Source organism: Mobula hypostoma, chromosome X1 (genome assembly GCF_963921235.1).
Source record: "Mobula hypostoma chromosome X1, sMobHyp1.1, whole genome shotgun sequence".
Taxonomy (NCBI): Eukaryota; Metazoa; Chordata; class Chondrichthyes; order Myliobatiformes; family Myliobatidae; genus Mobula; species Mobula hypostoma.
Window position 1 is genome coordinate 59,868,012 of NC_086128.1, and position 26,000 is coordinate 59,894,011.

At 44.7% G+C, this 26,000-nt stretch overlaps 1 protein-coding gene across 7 annotated transcripts in view; it reads right to left on the reverse strand.

Annotated features, from left to right (window-relative positions):
• The window catches only part of srcin1a (SRC kinase signaling inhibitor 1a), a 578,647-nt gene that overhangs the window by 30,146 nt on the left and 522,501 nt on the right, over positions 1–26,000 (reverse strand). For all 7 annotated transcript variants that reach the window (XM_063037434.1, XM_063037430.1, XM_063037435.1 and 4 more), the window contains 6 exons: positions 19,871–20,018; positions 13,317–13,373; positions 10,256–10,541; positions 8,962–9,190; positions 4,847–4,998; positions 66–221 (listed from right to left, as the gene is read on the reverse strand). In XM_063037434.1, the coding sequence (XP_062893504.1) occupies positions 66–221; positions 4,847–4,998; positions 8,962–9,190; positions 10,256–10,541; positions 13,317–13,373; positions 19,871–20,018 (1,028 nt within the window). The remainder of the gene's footprint in view (positions 1–65; positions 222–4,846; positions 4,999–8,961; positions 9,191–10,255; positions 10,542–13,316; positions 13,374–19,870; positions 20,019–26,000) is intronic.

Sequence of the window (26,000 nt, forward strand, 5' to 3'; positions counted from 1 at the left end):
ATGGAGAAATGGCTTGGGGAGACCCTCTGCACCAAGAGATGCCAACAAGTGCCAGAAAAACCAACCTCCAACTCTGCCATGATCCTGTCCTCCTCATCCTCGTCATCTCGAATGGCTGAGGCCGCGATCGGCGGTGGAGTTGACGGAGGTCTCGCCTCCGACATGGTTCTACGGAGCTTGACATGTGGTCTCTGTGTGTCAGTCTCGTCGGAGTCGGCCTTCTGATAAGCAGAGAAAGGAAAAGCCTTTACCAACGTAACTGCCCCCTACCACTCAACACAGCCACCCAAGTCAACTGCAGCCCTGCCTTTAATTAAGGACTCTCACCATCCAGGACATGTCCTGTTCTCATTACAGCCATCAGGGATGAGGTACAGGAGCTGAGATACCCACACTCGACAATTCAGGAACAGATTTCTGAACAGCCCATGAATACTACCTCACTATTCTTCTTTTGCACTATTTATTGTAACTTAGAATAATTTTTGTGTCTTGTACTGTACTGTTGCTACAAAATAACCTCTAAATAAATCAATCAATTGAATTTCACAACATACGCCACTGATAATAAACCTGATTCTGATTCTGAACGTACGTATAGTATAGAACAGTACAGGCCTTTGGCCTATGATGTGCCGACCTTTTAATCTTCTCTAAGATTAATCTAACTCTTCCCTCTTACATCACCCTCCATTTTTCTTTCATCCATGTGCCTATCTAAGAGTCTTTTAAATGTCCATAACATATCTGCCTCTACCATCGCCCTTGGCAGCACATTCCACACAAAAAAAACTTCCCTTAGATATCGCCCCTATACTTCCCTCCAAATCACCTTAAAATTATGCCCCCTTGTCTTACCATTTCCACCCTGTAGTCATAGCTCCTGAAAGGCTTCACTGAAGTGATGATCACACCATGAGTTCTGAGGCTCTGATTGGCCACTAAGGAAATACAAACTGCTTCATTGATTTGGATTTGAAGGATATACTTGGGATTGTTTTGTACTTTGGCTGTACATCCCTCAGTCTCAATGATGGTCTGATGGTTTCTGTTCGTGTTTTCTCCTTTTGCTGTGCCAGGTGAAGGACACCTTGACTTTGACAAACTTCCACAGATGCACAGGATATTCCTAATTGGTTACATCACAGCCTGCTACGGTAACACCAATGTCCAGGAATGGAAAAGTCTACAGAAAGTAGTGGATACAGCCAAGTCCATCACAGGCAAAGCCCTCCCCACCACTGAATACACTTACATGGGGCCACCAGAAAGAGGTATCCATCATCAAGGACTCCCACCATCCAGGCTACAGTCTCTTCTCACTACTGTCATCGGGCAGGAAGCACAGGAGCTTCAGGTCCCTCACCACCAAGTTTAGCAGGTTCAGGAACATTTATTACCCTACAACTATCAGGCTCCTGAATCACTCACCTCAATACTGAACTGATTCCACAACCTACAGACTCACTTATGTTCTCAGTATTTTTTTTATTTGCAGTTTGCCTATTGCCTATTGCAGGACCACCAGACTCTACCACTAACCCACCCCTCCACAACACCCCACCACCACTACTTTATCATTTCTTGTCAGAGTCACCTTATGTACAGACACTCCTGTGCCCAGTGTCACTTTATGAACATACCATCAATCTACATATATAAGCTATCTTATGTATTTATATTTATTGCGTTTTTTTGTGCTGCACTGGATCCAGAGTGACAATTCTTTCATTTTCCTTTACGAGAAATTACATTAAACAATCTTGGATCTTATCCTTACATTCTGCTCCACCCAAAACCTCGACCATCCCTCACTTCACAGATGATATTCTTCCAGCCGTTTGATTGTAGGAACTACCCAGTACCCATAGTTTAAATCCAGTTACACAAAAACTTTATTTAAGATTCAAGATCGCTTCATGTAATTTTCAGCACACAAGAGTAAAGGAGAATGAAATAGTTGTTACCCTGGATCTGTTGCAGCACAAAAAGCACAACAAGATAAAGAACACAGTAATGAAAACACAATAAATACATAAGATAGCTTATGGACACAGATGGATTATATGTCCATAAAGTGATGCTGGGCACAGGAGTGCCTGTACATAAGGTGACTCTGACAGGAAATGATAAAGTAGTGGTGGTCGGGGATGTGGAGGGGTGGGTTAGTGGGTGGAGGTGTTGAGCAGCCTTACTACTTGGGGAAAGTAACTTATTTTGAGTCTGGCAGTCCTGGCGTGGATGCTATGTAGCCTCCTCCCTGATGGGAATGGGACAAACAGTCTGTGAGCAGGGTGGGTGGGATCCTTCATGATGATACTGGCCCTTTTCCAGCACCTTTCTGTATAATAAACACAAGACATTCTGCAGATGCTGGAAGTTCAAAGCAAAATACAGAAAATCCTGACGCAAGTCAATGATATTCATGACGGAAATACCAATAGATACTGATAGATTCAGTGGAGGAACATTCTTTCTCAAACTGTGGTTAGAACATGAAATTTACTCCCATAGGGGGAATTTGGAGATTATCAAGAGAGAACTAGACAAGTGTCTGAGAGATAACACTGTAAAACGATCGACATAGAGAGACAGAGATAAATGGGAAGCAAGACTGAGATAAGGGGGTAGACAGACTGAGATGGAGACACTGTGATAAAAGGAAGAAAGACTGAGGTGGGGAGACTGAGATAAGGGGGCCAAAAGCCTGAGATGAGAATGTGATAATGAGGTCAAAAGACTAAAATGGAGACACTGCGAAAAGGGGCAAGAAAGACCAAGATGGAGAGACTGAGATAAGAGGGCCAAAGGTCTAAGATGGGGAGGCTGAGATAAGGGGGCTAAAAGACTGAGATAAGAAGACTGTGATAAAGGGGGTTGAAACACCAAGATGGAGACACTGTACAAGGGGGCCAAAAGACTAAGACAAGGGGGCAGAAAGACTGAGATAAGGGGATAGAGAGACTGAGATGGGGAGACTGAGATAAGGGGGTAGAAAGACTGAGATGGCGAGACTTACACCACCGTTGCACTTCCTGAAACTTTAGGATGTTTTACAACCAATAAGCAACCTTGGATCTGTTGCCACAATCATCATTGTAAAGGGATAAGCAACTACCAACATGAAGAGGGTGGCCAGCTAGTTGGGATGCATAGAATACTATAGCACAGGAACAGGCCCTATGGCTCACAACGCTGTGCTGAAAAATTAAATTAATAATCAAATGCCCAACCAAACTAATCTTTTCTGCCTCCACAATGTCCATATTCTTTGATTCCCTGCTTCTTGAATATCCCTACTTATATGCCTCCACTACTACCCCAGGTTGCATTGGAGGCAAATAGGGATACCCCAGGCAGATACCCCTCTTCCTACCCCCTTCCCACTCTCAGTCCACAGTAGAGACCCATATCAGAATCAGGTTTATCAGCACTCACATATTTAAAATTATGATAGAACTGCGCAGAAGTCTCAGGCACCCTAGCTAAGACTCGGCCCTTGGACATTACTGTCTATCTGCACTGCACTTTCTCTATAAATGTAATACTATATTCTCCACCTTGTTATCACTCTTACGTCAGAATGCTGTTCACTGACTTTAGTTTGGCATTCAGTACTGTGATCCCCTCCAAGCTGATCGCCAAACTTCGCCAGCTTGGTATCAGCTCATCCCTCTGCAATTGGACCTTGGACTTTCTGACTCACAGACCCCAATCAGTTAAGTTAAACAACCTCTCCTCCTCCACTCTCACCCTGAACACCGGCATGCCTCAAGGCTGTGTGCTGAGCCCTCTTCTGTACTCCCTTTTCACCCCTGACTGCATTCCTGTACATGGTTCTAACTCCATAATCCAGTTCACAGACAACACCACGGTGGTTGGCCTGATCAGAGGGGATGACGAGACGGCCTACAGGGATGAGGTCCAGCACTTGGCCACATGGTGTGCCAACAACAACCTGGCCCTTAACACCCAGAAGACCAAGGAGATCATTATGGACTTCAGGCATGCTAGGAGCCACACTCACAGCCCCACCTACATCAATAGAGCTGTAGTGGAATGTGTATCAAGCTTCAAATTCCTTGGTGTCCACATTTCCGAGGATCTCACCTGGTCCCTGAACTCCTCCATCCTGATCAAAAAGGCACAACAGTGCCATTATTTCCTGCAGAGCATGAAGAAAGCTCACCTCTGTCCCAGGATACTGCTGGACTTTTACCATTGTACCACTGAGAGTATACTCACCAACTGCATCTCAGTGTGGTATGGCAATTGTCCCGTATCGGACCGTAAAGCACTCCAGCGCATGGTGAAAACTGCCCAGTGGATTATAGGCACTCAATTGCCCGCCATTGAGAACATCTACCATAAAGGCTGCCTGGGCAGGGCGAAAAGCATTATCAAGGATGCATCTCACCCTAACCATGGACTTTTTACTCTCCTCCCATCTGGTAGGCGCTACAGGAGCCTCCGCTCCCACACCAGCAGGCACAGGAAGAGCTTCTTCCCTGAGGCTGTGACCCTGCTGAACCTCACATCACAGCGCTAAGCAGTATTGCACCCATAATGTACTGTCTCAGTACTTTTATATTTGTGTGCTGTAGCACTTACTTTTTATTCGCAGTTATTTTGTAAATAACACTATTCTTTGCATTTCTGGTCAGATGCTAACTGCATTTCATTGGCTTTGTATCTGTACTCGGCACAATGACAATAAAGTTGAATCTAATCTAATCTAATCCTTCCTTTTGTACTTCTGTGATGTACTGATGTATGGAATGATCTGTCTGGATGGCAAAAGCCTTTCACTCTCACTTGGTGCATGTGTTATTAACAAATCAATTACCTTGAGTGTGGCTTCCTTTTTGTTTGTGACGATCACCTCCCCAGTGCGGCCCGTGGTCAGTCCGTGGGACGAGGGGAAACTGCGGCGCGGCGGAGGTGGAGGTGGTGACTTGGAGGGTTTCTCAGTCCTGTACTTGTGGACCGTCAGTTCCTCTGTGAAACAACACAGCCCATTAATCACACCTACGTCTCCTCACCATAAACACAAGAGACTCTGCAGTCACTGGAGATCTCGCGCAACAAACACACACACAAAATGCTGGAGAAAATGCTGTAGGTGATGGAAATCTGTAATAAAGACAGAAAATACTGGAAACTCTCAGCAGGTCGGGCGGCACAGTAGCATAGCGATTAGCGCAGTGTTTCCCAACCATTTTTAGCCCAATGCCCCCCTAAAGCACCTTCATATTTGCCAACGCCCCTCTTAGGTACAATACACTTTCTGGTGCTCCCATAGTGTAAAAACATTGTGAATGAGAAAAATGATTCTGCTTTACATTTTTATTTGGTTTTAAACCCAGTTTACATGGCACCTGTGTGCTGTACAGCACCTTTGCTATCAATGTGATGCTTCAGCTTGATGGTTTTTTGCAAGAGTTAAAGTATCTGGTCAAGTGTGACAGCAAAAGCCTTAAGTCCTCACGCGTAACAATGTCCAAGCGGTTTGTTTTTTGTGAGAATGTGGTTCACTGCACTGAAGCCTCTTTCAACAAGTAGGAGGATGTAAATACAATGAAGGGCAGTTTGGCTCTTCTCCAAAGACCAGAAAACTTCGTATGACAGTGTACCACATACCTCACAAGCCGACATTTTAGAAAAGAATTTTTGCTTCTTCATCTTTCTGAATTTTGATAATTTCTTCTTGCAAGCTCTCTTCCTGTTCTTCCACCTTGCAAAGAAATAGGCTAATTACCCTGTCTAGAATGTCCAGATTATACAAATACTTGAATCAATTCTGGAAATTCTTCTTCAGAGACTTCAGTTGTAAGCAGTGCTTTTGCAAATCACTGTCTGTGAAAGAGAGTGCCATACTTTCCACGCAGGGAAACTGTGAGCACATTCTTCTCCCAATGTTTTGCTTATGTATTTCCAAATTTCTGATAAAAGTGGGCAATGCACTTTCTCCCTGGATTAAACTGAAATTCTCACCCTGCAGTTTCATATTTAGAATGTTCATTTTGTCATACAGATCAGCTAGGCATGCCACATCTCCACATAGAAGTTCAATCTTGTTTCCAAACTCTTGTTGACTTTGAGCAAAAATTCAATGACTGTGTCAAAGAGATGAAAGAAACATTTTAAGCAGCAGCCTTTTGAAAGCCAATGCACTTCAGTGTGAAGAAGCAAGCATTCAAAGTCTTCATCATTATCTTGGCGTAACTGGCGAAATATTCTGCTATTTGATGGATGAGCTTTAATTTTGTTGATAGCAGATATTACAAGAGTCATGCATGAAAACAGTCATTGGCTGAGGTCTTTGGCTGCGAGATGCTGATGATGAATTACACAATGGATTGCAAAACAGACTTGGAATTTCTTTTTTCATAAATGCCACTAAACCGGCATGGTGACCTAAACCAGTATGGTGCTCCATCTGTTGCACAAGAAATTGTGTTCCTAATCAGAATACTTTTATCCTCAATAAACATTTTGAGCTCATCACAGATTGATTCTCTGTTGATATTTGTTCTTAACTTTTTACAAAAGAGAATCTCATCATAAACTTTTCCATTTTTGATAAACCGTACATAAGCCATTAGCAATACCTCTTTGCCTCACACAGTTGACTAATCCAGTTGTATCCCAAATTTTTGTAGCTCTGTGCATATTTGATACTCAATGTCTTCACTCATTTTGTCAATAAGATGAGCTACAGAGTTGTTACTCAGACGAATTGATTTTAAAATACAGGTCCACAATCCCTTATCCGAAATCCTTGGGGCCAGTTGCATTTCGGAATTCAGAATTTTTCGGATTTCAGACCCCCCCCCCATACCAAAAAACACATATGCTCAAGTCCCTTATTTAACCTGTTTCAGTGCGGTGGACTCTAAGACCCAGCGGCACACCAAACCTACGCACATCCTCCCATATACTTTAAATCATCTCTAGATTACTTATACTACCTAATACAATGTAAATGCTATGTAAATAGTTGTTATACTGTATTGTTTAGGGAATAATGACAAGAAAACATTTTATTTCCAACAAAAACATTCAATAAAACATAAAGATATACAGCTTCAAACAAACCGAATCAAACACATGGTAAATGACTTATTGGAATAAATGTAGAACATCACTGTCACTGTCACTATAAAACTTCAGTAACTTGTCTTTCTGTTTATTTAAATCATGTACAGTGGTAGTTCTGACACTATTTTCTTCAGTAAGACGCCGCACAGACACACCACGATCAAGCTTCTGCAGTAACTCCACTTTCTGCGTTATTGATAATGATAGATGCTTCCTTCTCTTTTTCTCATTGTCACCCATAGGGGTATCTGCAGCTCTTTTTGACATTTTCACAGTGAAATTAAACACAAAGTCAACAGTGAACACAAAATATCAGCGAACAGCAAATGCATGTGTAACCAGTACGAGCACTGAGACACAACTGACGTGTGGTGTCCTCTGCCAATGCTGCCACGTCACACCTGAGTGACGTCAGCTGTTGGCGAAAAAGACTTAGGTTTTTGAAGCTTTTTGGATTTCAGAATTTCGGATAAAGGAACGTGCACCTGTATTGGTATCCATTTTGAGAACAGTGGTGAGCATTTCTGATCCAGTAGGTATTATTAATCTTTCACCAATTGTATCAGATTTTCCACACTTTGCTATCATTTTGGAAATGTTACAAGAAGCAATGAGACCACTATCAAGGTCATTTTTAACTTTCTTGGCAAATGACTCAAGTGTGCAACACTTTTCAAATGCTTCTTTCATCTTCTGGAACTGAGTAATACCATTAAGTAGCCCTTCCAGGTGTCTTTCATGGAAGTGTTCCTGCAATCTTGATGGTTTCATGGCTTCACTAGACAGTACAGTATTGCAAATAAGACACATGCGACGTTGCTGATCTGACAGGAACGGAATAAAACCATACTCCAGGTACGTAACATTGTATTGGCGCAGTTTTTGTAGTTTCTGTTTCTTAGCAGGATTAGAATTCAAGGCTTTACTGCTTTCAGACTCATAAAGATCGCACAGTACGTATTTATCCATCATTAACTGGGCTAACTTAAAATAAAAAATTAACACAAACTGGGAATGCCTTTTGGAGGTTGAGGACAGCAGCAAGTTGACATGGTCAGTCAGGTCTTGTGCCTCAAGTTATGGTGCCACTTACTGACCCCCCCCCCCAAGCATCTTGAACGTCCCCCGACAACTCCTTTTTCCCCTAATGCCCCTTTAGGACATGTAACCACCCCTTTGGGGGGGGGGGAGTACCACTCTTGTTGGAAATCACTGGGTTAGTGTAAAACTCTGACAACACCAGCAATCGGTCTATTTATTTATTGAGATACAGCACAGAACAGGCCTTCAAGCCACGCCACCCAGCAATCCCCAATTTAATCCTAGCCTAATCATGGGATAATTTACAATGACCAATTAACTTACCAACCGGTACGTCTTCGGACTGTGGGAGGAAACTGGAGCACCCGGAAGAAACCCACACGGTCATGGGGAGAACGTACAAACTCTTTACAGTCAGTGGCGGGAATTAAACCCAGTCGCTGGTACTGTAGAGCATCGTGCTAACCACTACGCTACCATACCACCCCAGGGCTCTGGTTTCCTCCCACGTCCACTGACATGAGTTTGCAGGTTAATTGGTCACATGGGTGTAATTGGACAGCATGGGCTAATTACCCTCGGCTTAAGAAATTCCTCCTCATCTCTGTTCTAAAGGGACATCCCTCTATACTGAGGCTGTGCTCTCTGGTTGTTGATTCCCCACTATAGGAAACAGTTTCTTCATATCCACTTTGTGTAAACCCTTCCCGTTCTTAGGTGGAGCTCAGAGTGTACAGAGTGAGACCTAATCAGTGATTTGGAAAGTTCTGGAAGGCCCGCAATGGCGGCTTTACGTTTGTGCGATACTGACGCATGTACCTGAGTGCCGTCGGCCATTGGCCTCTGCCTTGGCGGCCGTTTTCTGGGCGTGTTGCGGCTTTGCTTGTTTCTGGTCTGCCGCGGCAGCTACTTTCGGTTTGCTGGCGAAGCCGAGGTCGGGGATGGCCTTCATCAACTCGGCCTGGGTCTCCTCCAGCAGCCGGTTAATATCCCTGTTACTGAAGGAAGGCAGGCTGCCGCGTTTCTCATCCCAGTCCCGCTCGGCGGCCTGGAGACAGGAAGGGCAGCAAATCAACATCCAGGAATTCCACAGTGTTCCCAGCAGAGCCAGCTCCCGGATACACATGGGAGAGGAGGAACACCCCTCTCGTCTCCAATCCAGAGGGAGGGGAGAGACGGATGAGAAGGAAGGAGAGGGAAAAGGGAAGGCAAGGAGACAGGTGGGAAAGAGACAAGGGACACAGGAGGGAGGTGAGGGTTAGGTGAGGGAGGTGAGGGGGAGGAAGGGGGAGTCTTCATCTCAGGTTCTCGATATTTATTACTTATTTTTTTTCCTCTTTTATATTTGCGCAGTTTGCTGTATTTTACACATTGGCTGTTTGTCCGTCCTGTTGCGTACAATCTTTCATTGATTCTATTGTGTTTCTTGCATCTACTGTGAATGCCCGCAAGAAAATGAATTGCAGGTTTATATGTTGACGTACTTCATTTGTACTTTGATACCCCTCACCCTGTAAACCCATGCCCTCTAGTTTTAGATCCTCCTACCCTGGGAAAGCAGGGATATGAAGGGAGGAGGGGGATGTGTGGAGGCAGTGGAGGGGGTGAGATTTGGGGAAAGGGCAGGGGGTGGGAGCAGAAAGGAGAGATGGAGGGGGAGGGAGTGGGGGGAGGGAGGAGTGGGAATGGGGAGGGTGCAAGGAGAGTGGGATAGAGGGAGGAGGAGGGGAGAGGAGGGGAGGAAAGGGGGAGAAGGGGAAAGGGGAGAGGAAGGAGGGAGGGATGGGATGAGAGGGTAGAGGAGAGATGGAGGGGAGGGGAGGGGGCAGGGGAAGTGGGAACAGAGAGGGTACTATGAGAGTGGGGGGGAGGAGGAGAAGGAGATGGAGAGGAGAGGGGGGAAAAGGGAAAGGAGGTACTGTACATATCATGCAAGCCCTGGGTAGAGAGGGAGGTGAGGACCCTTGTGGAGGCGCTTCTTGCCCCTCAGAGGACAACATGCCAAACCGCAACAATGTCCCTCACCAAACGGAAGACCAATGTGAAGTCCCAGACCAAGGTGCCCCACTGACATATCCTCCAACACGGAGTCATTTAAGTTTCAACACTTTACCTCCACAGAGACGGTTCGATCAGAGTTCCTCTTGCCCGGAGCGGGGACCTCTTCCGCTGAGCTGTTCTGCCCAGTTGCTCCCTGTGGATTCTGGGAAGGAGCAGCATGAGCCAGGGAATTCTGGGAGAACTGGGCTAAGCTGGGATCGTGGTTCTGCCAGCTCTTTGCTAAGGGAGGGCTGGTGGGAATTTCAAATTCCAAGCTCCTGGAGTGGGAATCTGTGCTTGTGTGCTTCAGCGACTGGGCAGTGGTTTCTTCAGCTTTCATCAACACCTCAGTTGGCTGTCTGTGGAATAAATCCAAACTCAGCATAAATTCCAGTTACCCACACAACGATTTCAATAATCTTCCTTCCCCTAAATATAAAAAAACTTTGTTTAACGTTTTAACTTGCTCCCTCTTCCCAGCCTGTCATTCCTGAGGTGGTCTTGAGGAAGTACTGGACTGTTAGATATAGAGTGCACAATTTCCCCTTAAAAATATCACCCTCATCCTTAACCTATGACCTCTAGTTCTAGTCTGACCCAACTTCAGGGGGAAAGCCTGCTTGCATTTACCCTATCTACACCCCTCATAATTTTGTGTACCTCTATCAAATCTCCCCTCGTTTTTCTATGTTACAGAGGATTTTCTATTACAATTGTTCCTTATAACTTAAGTCCTCAAAGTCCTAGCATCATCCTTGTAAATCTTTTCTCTACTCTTTCAATCTTATTTACATCTTTTCTGTAGGTAGGTGACAAGAACAGCACACAATACTCCAAATTAGACCTCAGCAACATCTTGTACAACTCCAACATAACATCTCAACTCCTGGACTTGATAGTAGCACACAAAATGCTGGAGGAACTCAACCAGTCAGGACTGAAGAAGGGTCTCGGCCCAAAATGACAACTGCTTATTCCTCTCCATAGATGCTGCCTGATCTCCTGAGATCCTCCAGCAATACTCTGGATTTCCAGCATCTGCAGAATCTTGTGTCCTGTACTCAATACTTTGATTTATGAAGGCCAACTGACGAAAGCTCTCTTTATCACCCTATCTACCTATGATGCCACTTTCAAGGAATTATTGATCGGTATTCCCAGATCTCTCTGTTCTAACACTCCTTTTGCTGCATCCACTCAATCCTTGACCTGGTCTGCGGTCACACTGAGATAGAGTATTCCTGAGGAGTTCTGTGCAATTCAATGGCAGCCTTCTTAAACAAGGTAGCGTAAAGTTCTGGAGCTGAGACAGCATAAAAATAAAATTAAAGCCACCCTATCACAAATATTTTCTGTTTACCTTGATTAATGGTGAGATTAAAAAGCCTCCTTGGTAGCGACTGTAGATTTCCAATTCAACTTTATTATCAAAATACGTATTCTATAAACAATCTTGAGATTCATCTTCTTTCAGACACCCGTAAAACAAAGAACTACCACAGAATCCACAAAAAACACACACAACTGACAAGCATATAATGTGCAAACGATGAGAAACTGTGCAAATATTTTTTGAAAAAATACCCAAATAATACTGAGAACAAGAGCTGCAGAGTCCCTGAAAGTGAGTCTACAGTCATCTCAGCACTGAGGTGAGTGAAGCCAGTCCAGGAGCCTCCTAGTTGTCCTAGACTGTTAGACATGTTTCAGCCAAGCTGCTAAACTGAGAGTCCCTGTCTACCTCTTTGTACTATACACAGTTGGTGCACAAATGCAGCAAATATTAAGAAACCTTTGTATACTTCCCTTTTCTGATACATTAGAGACATTTAATAAACTTTTAGATAGGTACATGGATGATAGAAAAATGGAGGGCTACACAGGACGGAAGGGTTAGATTGATCTTAGAATAGGCTGGTTGGCTCAATGCATTGGCTGAAGGGCCTGTACTGTGCTGTAATGTTCTATGTTCTACGTTCTGACGCAGCTCTCGGCACATGGCCAAAAATGTTGAAACACTGCTGTTTCCATCATCAAGGACCCCTGCCATCCAGACCATGTTCTCTTCTCGCTGCTGCCATTAGGAAGGAGGTACAGAAGCCTTAGGTTCCACACCACTAGATTCAGGAACAGTTAATAACCTTCAACCATCAGGCTCCTGAACCGGCGTGGATAACTGCAATAACCTCAACGTTGAATCACAACCTATAGGCGCTACAATTTATGTTCTCAATATTATTTATTGCTTGCAAGGTTTGTCTTCTTTTGCACATTGGTTGTTTGTCCATCTTTGTTTTTGTGTGTTTATTGTTTCTTTGTCTCTACTGTGAATGCCTGCAAGAAAAATGAATCTCAGGGTAGTATTTGGTGACATTTATGTACTGTGATGATAAATTAAGCTTGAACTTTGAACTTTGTCTGGAGAAATATTCTGCAAGTAAATTGGCTGCCAATTAAGAACCAGGACATGCCCTCTTCTCATTACTACCTTCAGGGAGGAGGTACAAGAGCCTGAAGACATACACTTAATGTTTTAGGAACCATTTCTTCCCCTCCACCAACAGATATCTGAACAGACAATGAACCCATGAACACTAGCTCACTATTTCTTGTTCTCTTTATATATATATATATATATATATTTATTTATTTATTATAGCAATTTACAGTTATGTATTGCATTGTACTGCTGCCGCAAAACAACAAATTTCAGGACATTTGTCAACGATATTAAACCTGAGTCTGATTCTGCCGACTCTCCCACATTATGTGATCACATGTTAAAAGTATTTCGTTGTAAAACTCCAGGTTGTCTCAGGTTTTATATCAATGCAGGCCTTTCTTTCTTTACACACACGGTAACTGTAAATGCAACAAACACACATCAAAGCAAACAAAGCTAATTAACTTGAGGATTCATACTGGGGTTTCAGTCACTAAGGTTTCAACTAAAACTATGTGCGTAAATAAACAAACTGAGAACAATCAGCAGTATGAGGACTGGGGGAAGAAAGGGGTTTTCTGGAACTGAAAAGGAAAAAGTCCCAGAGACAAACAGGAGAGACAGTTGGAACATCTGGGGAGGCAGGGAAGAGGCAGACAAGAATCTCCAGGGTGAAAATGGCCTTAGTTACCTGCCAAACCGTCTTGGGTAGACCTCCCCGGGATGGGCTGAAGCAGAAGGCGAACAACTGGATAACAAAAGAGAAAGACAGCACACAAGTCACCAAAGGTGAGTTCCTGAAACAGAACTCTGTTTATAGTGACCACATCTGAAAGCAGGAAATGCTGCTCGCTTAGGGTCCCAACAGCAAGGTGGAATAGCCCATAACAAGACCAGTTTACACAGAGAATGAAATCTGAGGGGGCTGGAAATCTGAAATAATAAACAGAAAATGCTGGAAATACTCAGCAAGTCTGGTGGAATCTGAGATCTGTGGAGGGAGAAAGAGGTTTATTTTTAATCCATTCATGAATTGTAGGCACCTGAAAATGTATTTATTGCCCATTGCTGAATGCCGTTGGGAAGGTGTGGTGAGCTGCCACCTTGAACTCCAGCAGCCTTTCTGGTGAAGGTGCTCCCACCACCGGCGTTATTGGGACAGACAGGATTTAGAGTGGGTAGCAAGGTCGTGTAGCAATTAGTTTAATGTTTTACAGGGCCAGCGATCAGAAGATTGTGATTTAATTCCCACTGCTATCGTTAAGGAGTTCTTCCCGTGACCATGTGAGTTTCTTCTCCAGTTTCCTCCCACAATCCAAAGGTTAGGGTTAGCAAGTTGTGGGCATGCTATGTTGGCACAGGAAGCGTGGAGACACTTGTGGGGTACACCCAGCACATCCTCAGACGGTGTTGGTCATTGACACAGCAATGCAGTTCATTGTATGTTTCGATGTACATGTGACAAATAAATTTCACCTTTATTTTTACTTAGACCACTGTCCCTACTGAGCTGTTAGGATGCGTGGCCACACTGTTCCCGCGCAGCTAGGATTTTCTTTTATATAACGTTAATATGAAGTGCCGCACAGTTTTCAGGCCACGTACAAATTTCCCACTCAGAACAATCGTTGGTCCACGCAGCTGTAAAGAAAAAAACAGAGGGAACTGTCTAATAAAAAATCTAGGCCCAACAATGATGAAGGAAGAGAGAAATATTTGCACATCAGGTTGGAGTCTGATGAGAAGATCTCGAGAGTCTAGTGTTCCCATTCACCTTCGATATCATGCTGTTCCAAGTCGGTGGATCCGATGTCTGTGTAAGTAGAAGGCAAGAGGGCTGGTGAGTCAGCGACATTGGAGTTCGAGCCTAGAGTTTGGGGTTCCGATATCAGCTAGTCCAGTAATTGATACCAAAGTTTGAATCCCGAAGGCCAAAGCCTGGGGACTGGAGGCCGAAGGACGGTCCTTGTGCAAGGGTGGTTGAGAAGGAGGAAAGAGGCTTGTTTTGCTGATGTTATTTGGTTACCTGTTGTGTTCTGCGTTGTTCTGCTGAACATTGTGGACATGCTGTGCTGGCAGAAAAATGTGTGGCGACACTTGTGGGCTGCTCCCAGCACATCCTTAGGTATGTCGGTTGTCACTGCAAACGATGCATTTCACTGTATGGTTCGATGTACATGTGATAAATATATGAATCTCAATCTGAGTACTTGTCACGTTCCTGGAAAGGTTCTGGGGAGGTGTGACATGAGCTAGTCAAAGACATCCTACCTCTGATTTGCTCTCGTATTGGTGATATCAGTGCAGCTTAGCTGCTGATCGGCGGTCAGCTGCCAGGCTCAACGTGGTGAGACACTCACATGTGGGACATGGTCTTGCCCGGGCAGGCATGAAGTGCCAGACCCAACAATAACTTCTATCCCTGTTACCAGACTCCTGGACAAACATTTCATGTACTAAGGGTGAAGTTCCTGGGCACCAACATCTCTGAAGATCTATCCTGGGCCGAACATGTTGATGCAATCATGAAGAAGGTACGCCAGCAGCTATATTTTATGAGGAGTTTGAGGAGATTTTGTATGTCACCAGACCCCAGCAAATTTCTACAGATGTACTGTGGAGAGAATTCTAACTGGCTGCATCACCATCTGGTATGTGGGGGTGGAGGACACTGCACAGGATCGGAAAAAGCTGCAGAGGGTTATAGACTTCACCTGCCCTATCATGGGCACTAGCCTCACCACCACCAAGGACATCTTCAAAAGGTGGCATCAACCACTAAAGACCCTCCCCATCCAGGACATGCCCCCTTCTCATCGCTACCATCACGAAGGAGGTACAGCAGCCTGAAGACACACACTCAACATTTTAGGAACAGCTTCTTCCCCTCAACCACCAGATTGCTGAATGGGCAATTAACACATGAATACTACCTCACATTTTACTCTCTTTTTGCGCTAATTATTTATTTGTTTATTTTTCTTTTTGTAACTTATAGTAATTCTTTACACCTTGCACTGTACTGCTGCCACAAAACAACAGATTTGATGAGATATATCAGTAATAATAGACCTAACTCACAATCTGATTCTTGAATCCCCATCTCTACCAACTCTGAATGGTTGGCCATCTAATGCACTCCATGGTGCAGGAAACTGAATTACTGCCCAAACGGATGACTCCCCATTCAGTCATACTGGCATCCTGAACTCTGATCAGTAATGTGCAGAAGGATTCAAGGACAAGTGGTTACTAATACAATTCCCTCTCAGTCATGATACTCCCATGGCAAACCTGAGGCTTAGTCAACCCCATTTCACCCACAAGTGAGTAGAACAAAAGACTACTGGTAGTGTAGCAGTTAGCACCAGCGATGGCCCATTAGGGTTCAAAATCCACTGCTGTCTGTAAGAAGTTTGCACATTCTCCTTGTGACCGCGTGTTTCCTCCAGGTGCTCCGGTATCCTCCCACGTTCCAAACACAGATGGTTAATGTTAGTAAGTTGAAGGCATGCTACGTTGGCACCGGAAGCATCTCCCAGCACAACCCCCACCAATTTGATTTGTCGCAAACAACACATTTCACTTTACGTTTCAATGTTTTGATGTACAGTACTGTGCAAATGTCAGGCACATATATACAGCCAGGGTGCCTAAGACTTTTGCCCATAACTGTAGTAATTTTACATATTGCATTGTACTGCTGCCGCAAAAAAAAAACAAATTTCATGACATATATGAGTGATGATAAACCTGATTCTGATATGAGTCTCTACTGTGGACTGACAGTGAGAAGGGGGCAGGGAGAGGGGAATCATGGTTGGGAAAAGGGGAAGGGGGAGGGGAGAAAGCAGGAAGTACCAGAGAGACATTCTGTAATGATCAATAAACCAATTGTTTGGAATCAAATGGCCTAGGCTGGTGTCTCAGGGCTGGGTGTGTCTGCACCCGTGTCAGCACTAACACCCCCCCACCCCCCCCGTCCCTGGCACTCCTTCTCTGCCACCTGTCCCACACCCCCCACGATTCCTAATATCCTTTGCTCCCACCAGATTTACAAACTCGTCTCTGCTCCACATTGACAAATACAGTACTGTGCTAAAGTCTAGGATGTGTGTGTGTGTGTGTATGTGTATATATATCTAGGGTGCCTAAGACTTTTGCACAATACTGTACATGTGACAAATGAAGCTAATCTTAGATCTTAAATATATAACGCCCAGCTTCAATACAATTCTAGGCTCAATTATTCCAGGGGCAGTTAGTAAAGACCACTCTGGAACAAAGCATTAACACCATGGACTTCAAAGTGGCACAGCACCAATATGAACAAATTTAGGGGATTGCTATTATCCCAGGGGAAAGATGTTCTTGTTGACCCTCACCAATTTTTACAGATGCACCACAGACAGTACCCTATCAGGATGCATTACGGCTTGGTATGGCAACTGCTCTGTCTGAGACTGCAAGCAATAGTTGTGGATACAGCCCACTTATCGCGAAAACTAGCCTCCCTTCATGGACTCTGTCTACATTTCTCGCTGTATCAGTAAAGCAGCCACCATAATCAAAGAAACACACACAAAATGCTGGAGGAACTCAGCAGGCCAAGCAGCGTCTATGGAAAAAAGTACAGTCAACGTTTTGGGCCAAGACCCATCGGCAGGACTGGAGAAAAAATGCTTTGGAGTAGATTTAAAAGGTGGGGGGGGGGGAGGGGAGAGAGAAACGCCAGGTGATAGGTGAAATGCCAGGGAGGGATGAAGTAAAGAGCTGGGAAGTTGATTGGTGAAAGAGACAGAAGGCTGTGGAAGAAAGAAAAGGGGGGAGGAGCACCAGAGGGAGGCGATGGGTGGACGAGGAGTTAAAGTGAGAGAGGGAAATGGTGAAGGGCGAGGGGGAAGTCTGAGAAATCAATGTTCATGCCATCAGGTTGGAGGCTACCCAAACGGAATATGAAGTGTTGTTCCTCCAGCCTGAGTGTGGCCTCATCATGACAGTGGAGGAGGCCATGAATGGACATATCGGAATGGGAATGGGAAGTGGAATTAAAATGAGTGGCCACTGGGAGATCCCGCTTGTTCTGGCGGACGGAGCATAGATGCCAGGCGAATCGGCCTGTCAATGGTAATGAGGGAGGAGGTGTAGGGGCAGGTGTAGCACTTGGGCACATCAGGAGCACCAGACACAGTGCCCCCAACCAACTCACAGGTGAAGAGTCAAAGTGCTACCCTACCATTCAGGACCCTAAACAGTCCTTCCAGGGGAGGTGACATGTCACCTGTGAGTCTGTTGGGGTCACATACTGTGTTTGGTGCTCCTGGTGTGGCCTCTTGCATATTAGTGAGATCCAACATAGATTGGGAGACTGCTTCACCGAGCATCTACCCTTTGTCCGCCAGAACAAGCGGGATCTCCCAGTGGCCACTCATTTTAATTCCACTTCCCATTCCCATTCCCATTCCAATATGTCCATCCATGGCCTCCTCCACTGTTGTGATAAGGCCACATTTAGGTTGGAGGAACAACACCTTATATTCCGTTTGGGTAGCCTCCAACCTGATGGCATGAATATCGATTTCTCAAACTTCTGGTCATGGACCCCTTTCACCATTTCCCTCCCTCACCTTAACTCCTTACTTGTCCATCACCTCCCTCTGGTGCTCCCCCCTTTTTCTCTCTTCCATGGTCTTCTGTCTCTTTCAGCAATCAACTTCCCAGCTCTTTACTTCACCCCTCCCCCTCCAAGTTTCACCTATCACCTTGTGTTTCTCTTTTCCTTCTCCAGTTCTGCTGAAGTGTTTCGGCCCAAAACGTCGACTGTACTTTTTTCCATAGATGCTGCCTGGCCTGCTGAGTTCCTCCAGCATTTTGTGTGTGTGTTGCTCAGATTTCCAGCATCTGCAGATTTTCTCTTGTTTGAACATAATCAAAGACCTCACTCACCCCAGATCAGACATTCCCTCGTCTCCCCCCTCCCACTGGGCAGAAGATATAAAAGCCTGAAATCATGAAACATGGGCTTTGAGGATAGCTTCGGTCCTTCTGTTATAAGCCCTTGAATGGACCTCTGGCACAAGGAAGATGAACTCCTGATCTCGCAAACTACCTCATTCTGGTCTTGCACCTCATTGTCCGCCTGCATTGCACTGCCTCTGTAACAGCACCATTATATTTTGCATTCTGTTATTGCCTTTCCCTTGTACTGATGTGACAAATTGATCTGTATGGATAGTACTGGAAACAAAGTTTTTCACTGTACATGTAACAAGAATAACCCAATTTACCACTTTCCTGACCATCCTGCAATCTGTACAACTGGACAATGAAGCAGACACTCAAGGCCCTGCATCAACCATGGATGCTGCGTCCCAGCTGTCTATGTGGTATGCAAGCCAGGGCAGTGCGATATGGAGAAAAAGCTGTTTCCCCTCTTTACACAGCTGATGAATCCAAAGGGAAGGTACAGACTGATGCAGTTTGGCACCAGTGACATCACAGGAGTTGCCATTCAGTGTTGAACCCAATGTAGGGATTCCAGCTCCGGAATTTTCCCCCGAACCTTTCCCCATCAGTGGGCAGCGAAGATTTGAGATCAGAGTTTTCCTTCTCTTAGGTGAGCTGCTAGCCATGGCGGACAAGACCCATCTACCTGAAGAAACTGGATTTAAGGTGGCAGTAACCCACCTTTGCCCATTCTCCTGTCAGTAGAAACGGTTCCACTGGGCTAAGCAGCTAAGTCGCATGTGAAGGCCAGGAGCTGGACTTGGTTGTCAGAGGCTATTTGAGGCGGATGCCATTGGGAGCATTTCATAGGTAGTGGGAGCGTATCCCCACTACTACCCCTGTCTACAACAACCTTAAGCAACCAACCGACCTCGCGGTATTTTACTGGGTGGATGCGGAGACCACCCACCTTGCAAACTGCCTTTTCCAAAAGCTCCCTTCTGGAAAGTGCTTTCGGGCTATTAAAACAAAAACTTCACACCATCTTAAAAGTTTCTTCCCCCAGGTAGTTGATCTGATCGACCATTCGAGTTCATGTGAAATCATGTTTCCTGCTGAACCAGAGGTAATGACCAGAATGCCAGCTCGTCGCATGCCACCATTGATATGTTGATATACTTAGCTGAGAAATTTCCTCGTGACTTTATCAGTCGTTATATGGAACGATCAGTATGGATGGTGAGCAAACAAAGATTCTCCACTCTATCTTGGTACACGTAACCGCAATGAACCACTTACTTTCTAAGTGTGGCCAGGGCGTCAGTGATGGTCTTGCAGCGTTTCAGCAGAACGTCCAGTCTGTGAGGCTCCTCCTTCAGGAATTTCACCGCCTCCACCTCCACACGCAAGATCACCCGCATCTTACTCTGAAGACTCGGGAACTGGGCTGGGGGGGGGGCACAGAAATCAAATCAGTCACCAACACAGATCATCCTCCCCAACCCCGCGTTCCCAGGGCCTGCACGTTAACGCCAGCATCAGGCTTGGGGTGGAGGGGATCAGGACGAAGGTGGAGGAGAGAGGCGGAGAGGGGAGCCAGACGGCAGGACGGAGAGGGAGTGCAAGTGAAAGCGAGAGAGAAAGAGAGGGATCACGAGAGAGAAAGAGAGGGATCACGAGAGAGAGAGAGGGGGGGGGGATTGCAAGAGAGAGAGAGGGGGATTGCAAGAGAGAGAGAGAGAGCCTGAAAGAAAATGAGAGAAAGGTAAGCTGGTAAAAATACTTAGAAATGAGAGAGAATGGGGTGGAAATGCAGAGCAGAGTGTAGAGAGAAGGAGAGAGAGAATGGGGATGGGTCAACAGAAAACAGAGGGGGTAAAAAAAAGAGCAAAGGGTAGCTAGTGAGGGAAGGGGAGGGAGGAAAAGGGTGAGATACAGCGAGAGAGATGCAGACACAGAGGGACTAGACAAGGAAGGGCAATAGGGTATACATATAAACTGGACAATTATCAGAAGTCCAACATCAAGTTTGTGGATTAACATGTAACAGTAAGTGCTACACAATGTAGTACACAATCTAGAGTCGTGGAAAGGGGCACAGAAATCTGCACTGAAAACTAATCACTTCAAGGAGTCATTTACAACATGGAGGATACATGGGACAGCACAGTACTGTAGTGGTTAGTGTAACCGTACTATGGCACCAGCAACCCACCGCTGTATGTAAAGAGTTTGTACGTTCTCTCCATGACCACGTGGGTTTCCTCCGGGTGCTCCGGTTTCCTCCCACAGTCCAAACTCGTACGGGTCAGTATGTTAATTGGTCACATGGGTGTAATTGGGCATGAGCTCGTTGAGCCGGAAGGGCCTGTTACCACACTGTATCTTTAAATAAAAAAATATAAACCAAACCCTTTCTTGTGTTTGCTGAAGAGCAGAGATATAGAGCCAGGTCGCCAAATGATACTGGACCAGAGAGCTGAGTACATGGTGAAAGGTGGAGTGGGATACGGGTGCTCGGTTCAGCCGAGGGAAGGGAGTCGTTTCACGGTGTGGGGTTCTGATTGAAACAGGTTTGGGTCTATGAAGCCACTGCAGAAGTGACCAACCATCGGAGCAGAACCGGTAAAGTTAAAGGTACAAATTCCAGATCATGGGGCAAAATAGGGACCAGGAAATAATAAGACTAACACACACAAAATGTTTGAGGAACTCAGCAGATCAGGCAGCTTCTACAGAGAGGATTAAAACAACTGATGTTTTGGGCCAAGGCTCTTCATCAGGACTGGTCAGGATGTTTGATCAGATAGATACATTAGGGATATTTAAAAAACTTTCATTAATTTACTTATTTATTGAGATACAGCATGGAGTAGGCCCTTCTGGCCTTTCAAGCCGTGCCGCCCAGCAATCCCCCTATTTAACCCTAGCCTAATCACAGGACAATATACAATGATTAATTAACCTACCAACCGGTACGTCTTTGGACTGTGGGAGGAAACTGGAGCACCTGGTCACGGGGAGAACATAATTAATAATCTGAGATTAAAATAAATCTGTCAAATCATCATAAAATAATAAATCAGCCATGATGGAACTACGGAGCAGACATGATGGGCTGAATGGCCTAATTCTGCTCTTATGTCAAATATCACATCCATTTCACTAGAGTCCCTTAGGAGAGGATCTAGTATCTCTACCCAATCTTTTCCATTTCTCACTCTAAGCCTCAGTAATGTAGCTGACTCTTACCCTGTCTCTGAAATGAACCATCGAACCAAGGGCAAGTTGTTGCACTTCAGTAGGACCAACCAGGTTAGGGCTTACCCAGGGAATGGCAGGGCACTGAAGAGTGTGGTAGAACAAAGGGATCTGGGAATACAAGATCCACATATCCTGGGGACAATAAATATCAGCCTTGTCTATGATGCCAGCATCCCCCAAAAAATGAATTAAAAAACATGTGGATTACCAAATGATGCTTCTGATCCAGTTTCACAATTACTGCAAGTTCAATTGCCGAAGCAAGCGATATTAGACCATAAGGTATAGGAGCAGAATTAGGCCATTCAACCCATTCAGTCTGCTCTGCTGAATTATTACCTCATTTTCCTGCCTTCTCTCCATAACCTTTGACACCTTGGCTAATTAAGAACCTATCAACTTCTGTTCTAAATATGCCCAATGGCTTGGTCTCCACAGCCATCTGTGGCAGTGGATTACCCAGATTCACAGCCAGCTCCATCATGGACGGGCACTAGCCTCACCAGCATCCAGGACAACTTCAAGGAGAGGTGCCTCAAACAGGAGTCCATCATCACAAACCCCCATCACTCAGGACATACCCTCTTCTCATTGCTACCATCAGGGAGGAGGTACAGGAGCCTGAAGACCCACACTCAATGATTCAGGAATAGATTCTTCCCCTCTGCCATCAGATTTCTGAATGGGGAATGAACACTACCTCACTACACATTTCTCTCTTTTTGCACTATTTATTTCACTTTTTTAATATATATATATATACTTCTTACTGTAATTTACTGTTTTTATTACTTTGTATTGCATTGTACTGCTGCCACATACAACAAATTTCACGACATATGCCAGTGATATTAAACCTGATTCTGATACTTTGCCAAAAGAAATTCCTCCTCATCTCTGTTCTAAATGGATGCCCCTCTATCCTGAGGCTGTGCCCTCTGGACTAAGACTCCCCCAATAAAGGAAACATCCTCTGCACATCCAATCTATCTCGGCCTTTCGATATTTGATAGGTTATAATGATATTGCGGCAACTCGGGCAGTTCGGTAGTAGCAGTTAGCAGAACAATTTACAGCAACAATGATCAGGGTTCAGTAACTGAGACTCCACTGCCCTTTGCATTGGAGAGTTTCTTCCCTCTCCTTATCTCTGTCCTGGAGGTTTACACCTTACTTTGAAACTGATCATGTGATCTGGAACAACTGGAAAAATGGCAGATGGAATTTAATGCCGACAAGGGCAAGGTGCTGCACTTCAGTAGGACCAACCAGGGTAGGTTTGACACTGAAGAGTGTGGTAGAACAAAGGCATCTGGGAATACAAGATCCGTAATTAATTAAAAGTGGCAACACACGCAAATAGGGTTGTAAAGAAAGCTTTTGGCACATTGCCCTTCATAAATCAATGTATTGAGTACAGGAGATGGGATGTTATGTTGAAGTTGTATGAGACGTTGGTGAGGCCTAACTTGGGAGTATTGTGTGAGTTTTGGTCACCTACCTACAGGAAAGGTGTAAATAAGGTTGAAAGAGTACAGAGAAAAGTTACAAGGATGTTGCTGGGTCTGGAGGATGTGAATTATATGGGAAGGTTGAATAGGCTAGGACTTTGTTCCTTGGAACTTAGAAGATTGAGAGGAGATTCGATAGAATGTACACAATTATGAGGGGGATAGATAGGGCAAGTGCAAACAGGCTTTTTCCACTGAGGTTAGGTGGGACTATAACTAGAGGTCATGGGTTAAGGGTGAAAGGTGAAAAGTTCAAGGGGAACATGAGGGGAAACTTCTTCACTCAGAGGGTGGTGTGAATGTGGAATGAGCTGCCAGCGCAAACGGTGGACGCGAAGCTTAGATAGGCACATGGATGGTAGGGGTATGAAGGGCTATGGTCTGGGCGCAGATAGATGAGAGTGGACAGTTTAAATAGTTCAGCATGGACTAGATGGACCGAAGGGCCTGTTTTTGTGCCGTACTTTCCTATGACACTATCTCCGACACCTGCCCATCTACACTGCCAACCCAAGTATATATTTTGAACATTTTAATGAGGTTTCCCCTCAGACTTCAATACCTCAATCTGACTAATTGGTGATGAAGGGTGGTTAGTGCAACACTTTACAGCACCAGTGGTCAAGTTAAAACCACTGATAATTGCCATATTGGGGATATAACAGGTTAAAGCCAATGAAAGCCTTTGTTGAAAAATGAATAGGTTGACCAGAATAGGACAACACAGTAGCCTGGAGGTTAGTGTAATGCTTTACAGAGCCAACAACTGAGGTTCAATTCCCGACGCTGTCTGTAAGGAGTTTGTTCATTCTCTCTGTGATCGCGTGGGTTTACTCCCACATTCTCAAGACTTATAGGTCAGGGTTAGTAAATTGTGGGTATGCTATGTTGGTGCTGGAATCGTGGGGACATGCGGGCTGTCCCCAGCACGTCCTCAGACTGTGTTGACTGTTGACACAAAGTGACACATTTCACTGTATGTTTCGATGTACATGTGACAAATACAGCTAATCTTTAAGATCTTTGATAAAACAAACATAGAAAATATGGGAAAAACTCAGTGGAAAGAGAAATAGCTAGCATTTTAGGTTGAGGAGTCTTTGGCCTCTACCTTTCCACAGATACTGCCTGATCTACTGAGAGTTTTACCAGTACTTTTTTTTTGTTTCAGTTTTGCTGCATTTGAAGATTGCTTTGATTTTCATTCACTATACAGTATTTGGAAAAATTAATTTTGGATCACTAAGGGTTTGAAAGATGTGATGTAATTACCAAGTTAGAGAGCAAATCTGCATTGAACAATGTCAACTCTTTCATCAGGATACAAAGAGCATTTCTAATAAAGCAGTGAAATTAATAGAAGATAGAAGTTAATGGGTTTGATCTACAGCCATTTCTTTGACCAAGATTGTTAAATCAATATAAATAGTAAAAAGATTCTGCAGATGCTGGAAATCCAGTGCAACACACACAAAATGCAAAATGAACTCAGCAGGTCAGACAGCATCTATGGAAATGAATAAACAGTCGACGTTTCAGGCTGAGACCCTTCATCAGGACTGGAAAGGAAGGGAGAAGAAGCCAGAATAAGGTGGGGGGAGGGGAAGGCTTACAAGCTGGTGATAGGTAAGACCAGGTGAGGGGGAAAGATGGGTGGGTTGAGGCGGGGGTGGGGGGAGGGAATGAAGTGAGAAGCTGTGAGGTGATAGGAGGAATAGGTAAAGGGCTGAAGAAGGAGGAATCTGATAGGAGAGGAGAGTGGACCATGGGAGAAAGGGAAGGAAGGGGGGAACCAGAGGGAGGTGAGGGGTAGGTAAGAAGAGAAGGGGTGAAAAAAGAACCAGAGTGGGGAATAGAAAAAGAGAGATGAGAGAGGGTGGGGATATATCACCAGAAATTTGAGAAGCCTCATCCCCCTTCCTTTCCAGTCCTAATTAAAGGTTTTGACTCAAAACATTAATAATGTGTTGGCTTTGGAGAGGGGCCAGAGGAGGTTTACGAAATTGATCCAAGAAATTGAAGGGTGAATGTACCAGGAGTATTTGATGGCTCTGAGTCTGTACTCACTGGAGTTTATTAGAATTGGAGGGGGGGGGATTTCATTGAAAACTATCGAATATTGAAAGGCTGAGTAAGTGTGGATGTGGATATTTCTAATAAAGGGGGGGCCCAGGACCAGAGGTTTGCAGCCTTAGAATTCAGGGAAGACCCTTTAGATCAGAGATCAGGAGGAATTTCTTTAGTCAGAGGGCGGTGGATCTATGGCTAGGGTTAAAATCGGGGGGTGCTGGGCGTGGTTTGAAAGGCCAATTCTGCACTGTATCTCAGTAAATAAACAAATCTGCCCCTACACCTTGTGATCTTGTAAGTAGATGAATTCCATGAACAAGGGGACTCTGGGTGGGGGGAGGAGGAGGGGTAATAAATAAAGGGTAACAAGGAGGAGATTATAAACCCTTAACAACATCAACCTTAATCATAAAATAAAGGAGCTTCACAATAAAGGTAAAGCATTATTCATGGGCATATTCATATTCATCTTCATATAGACTGGACAAATCAAACCCACTAAAGGAGATCGGGACTCTCTCCTGGGACAATACGTCATGGAAATAAATGTGTTACCAGCTATGTTAGATTTTGTCTTGTGTACT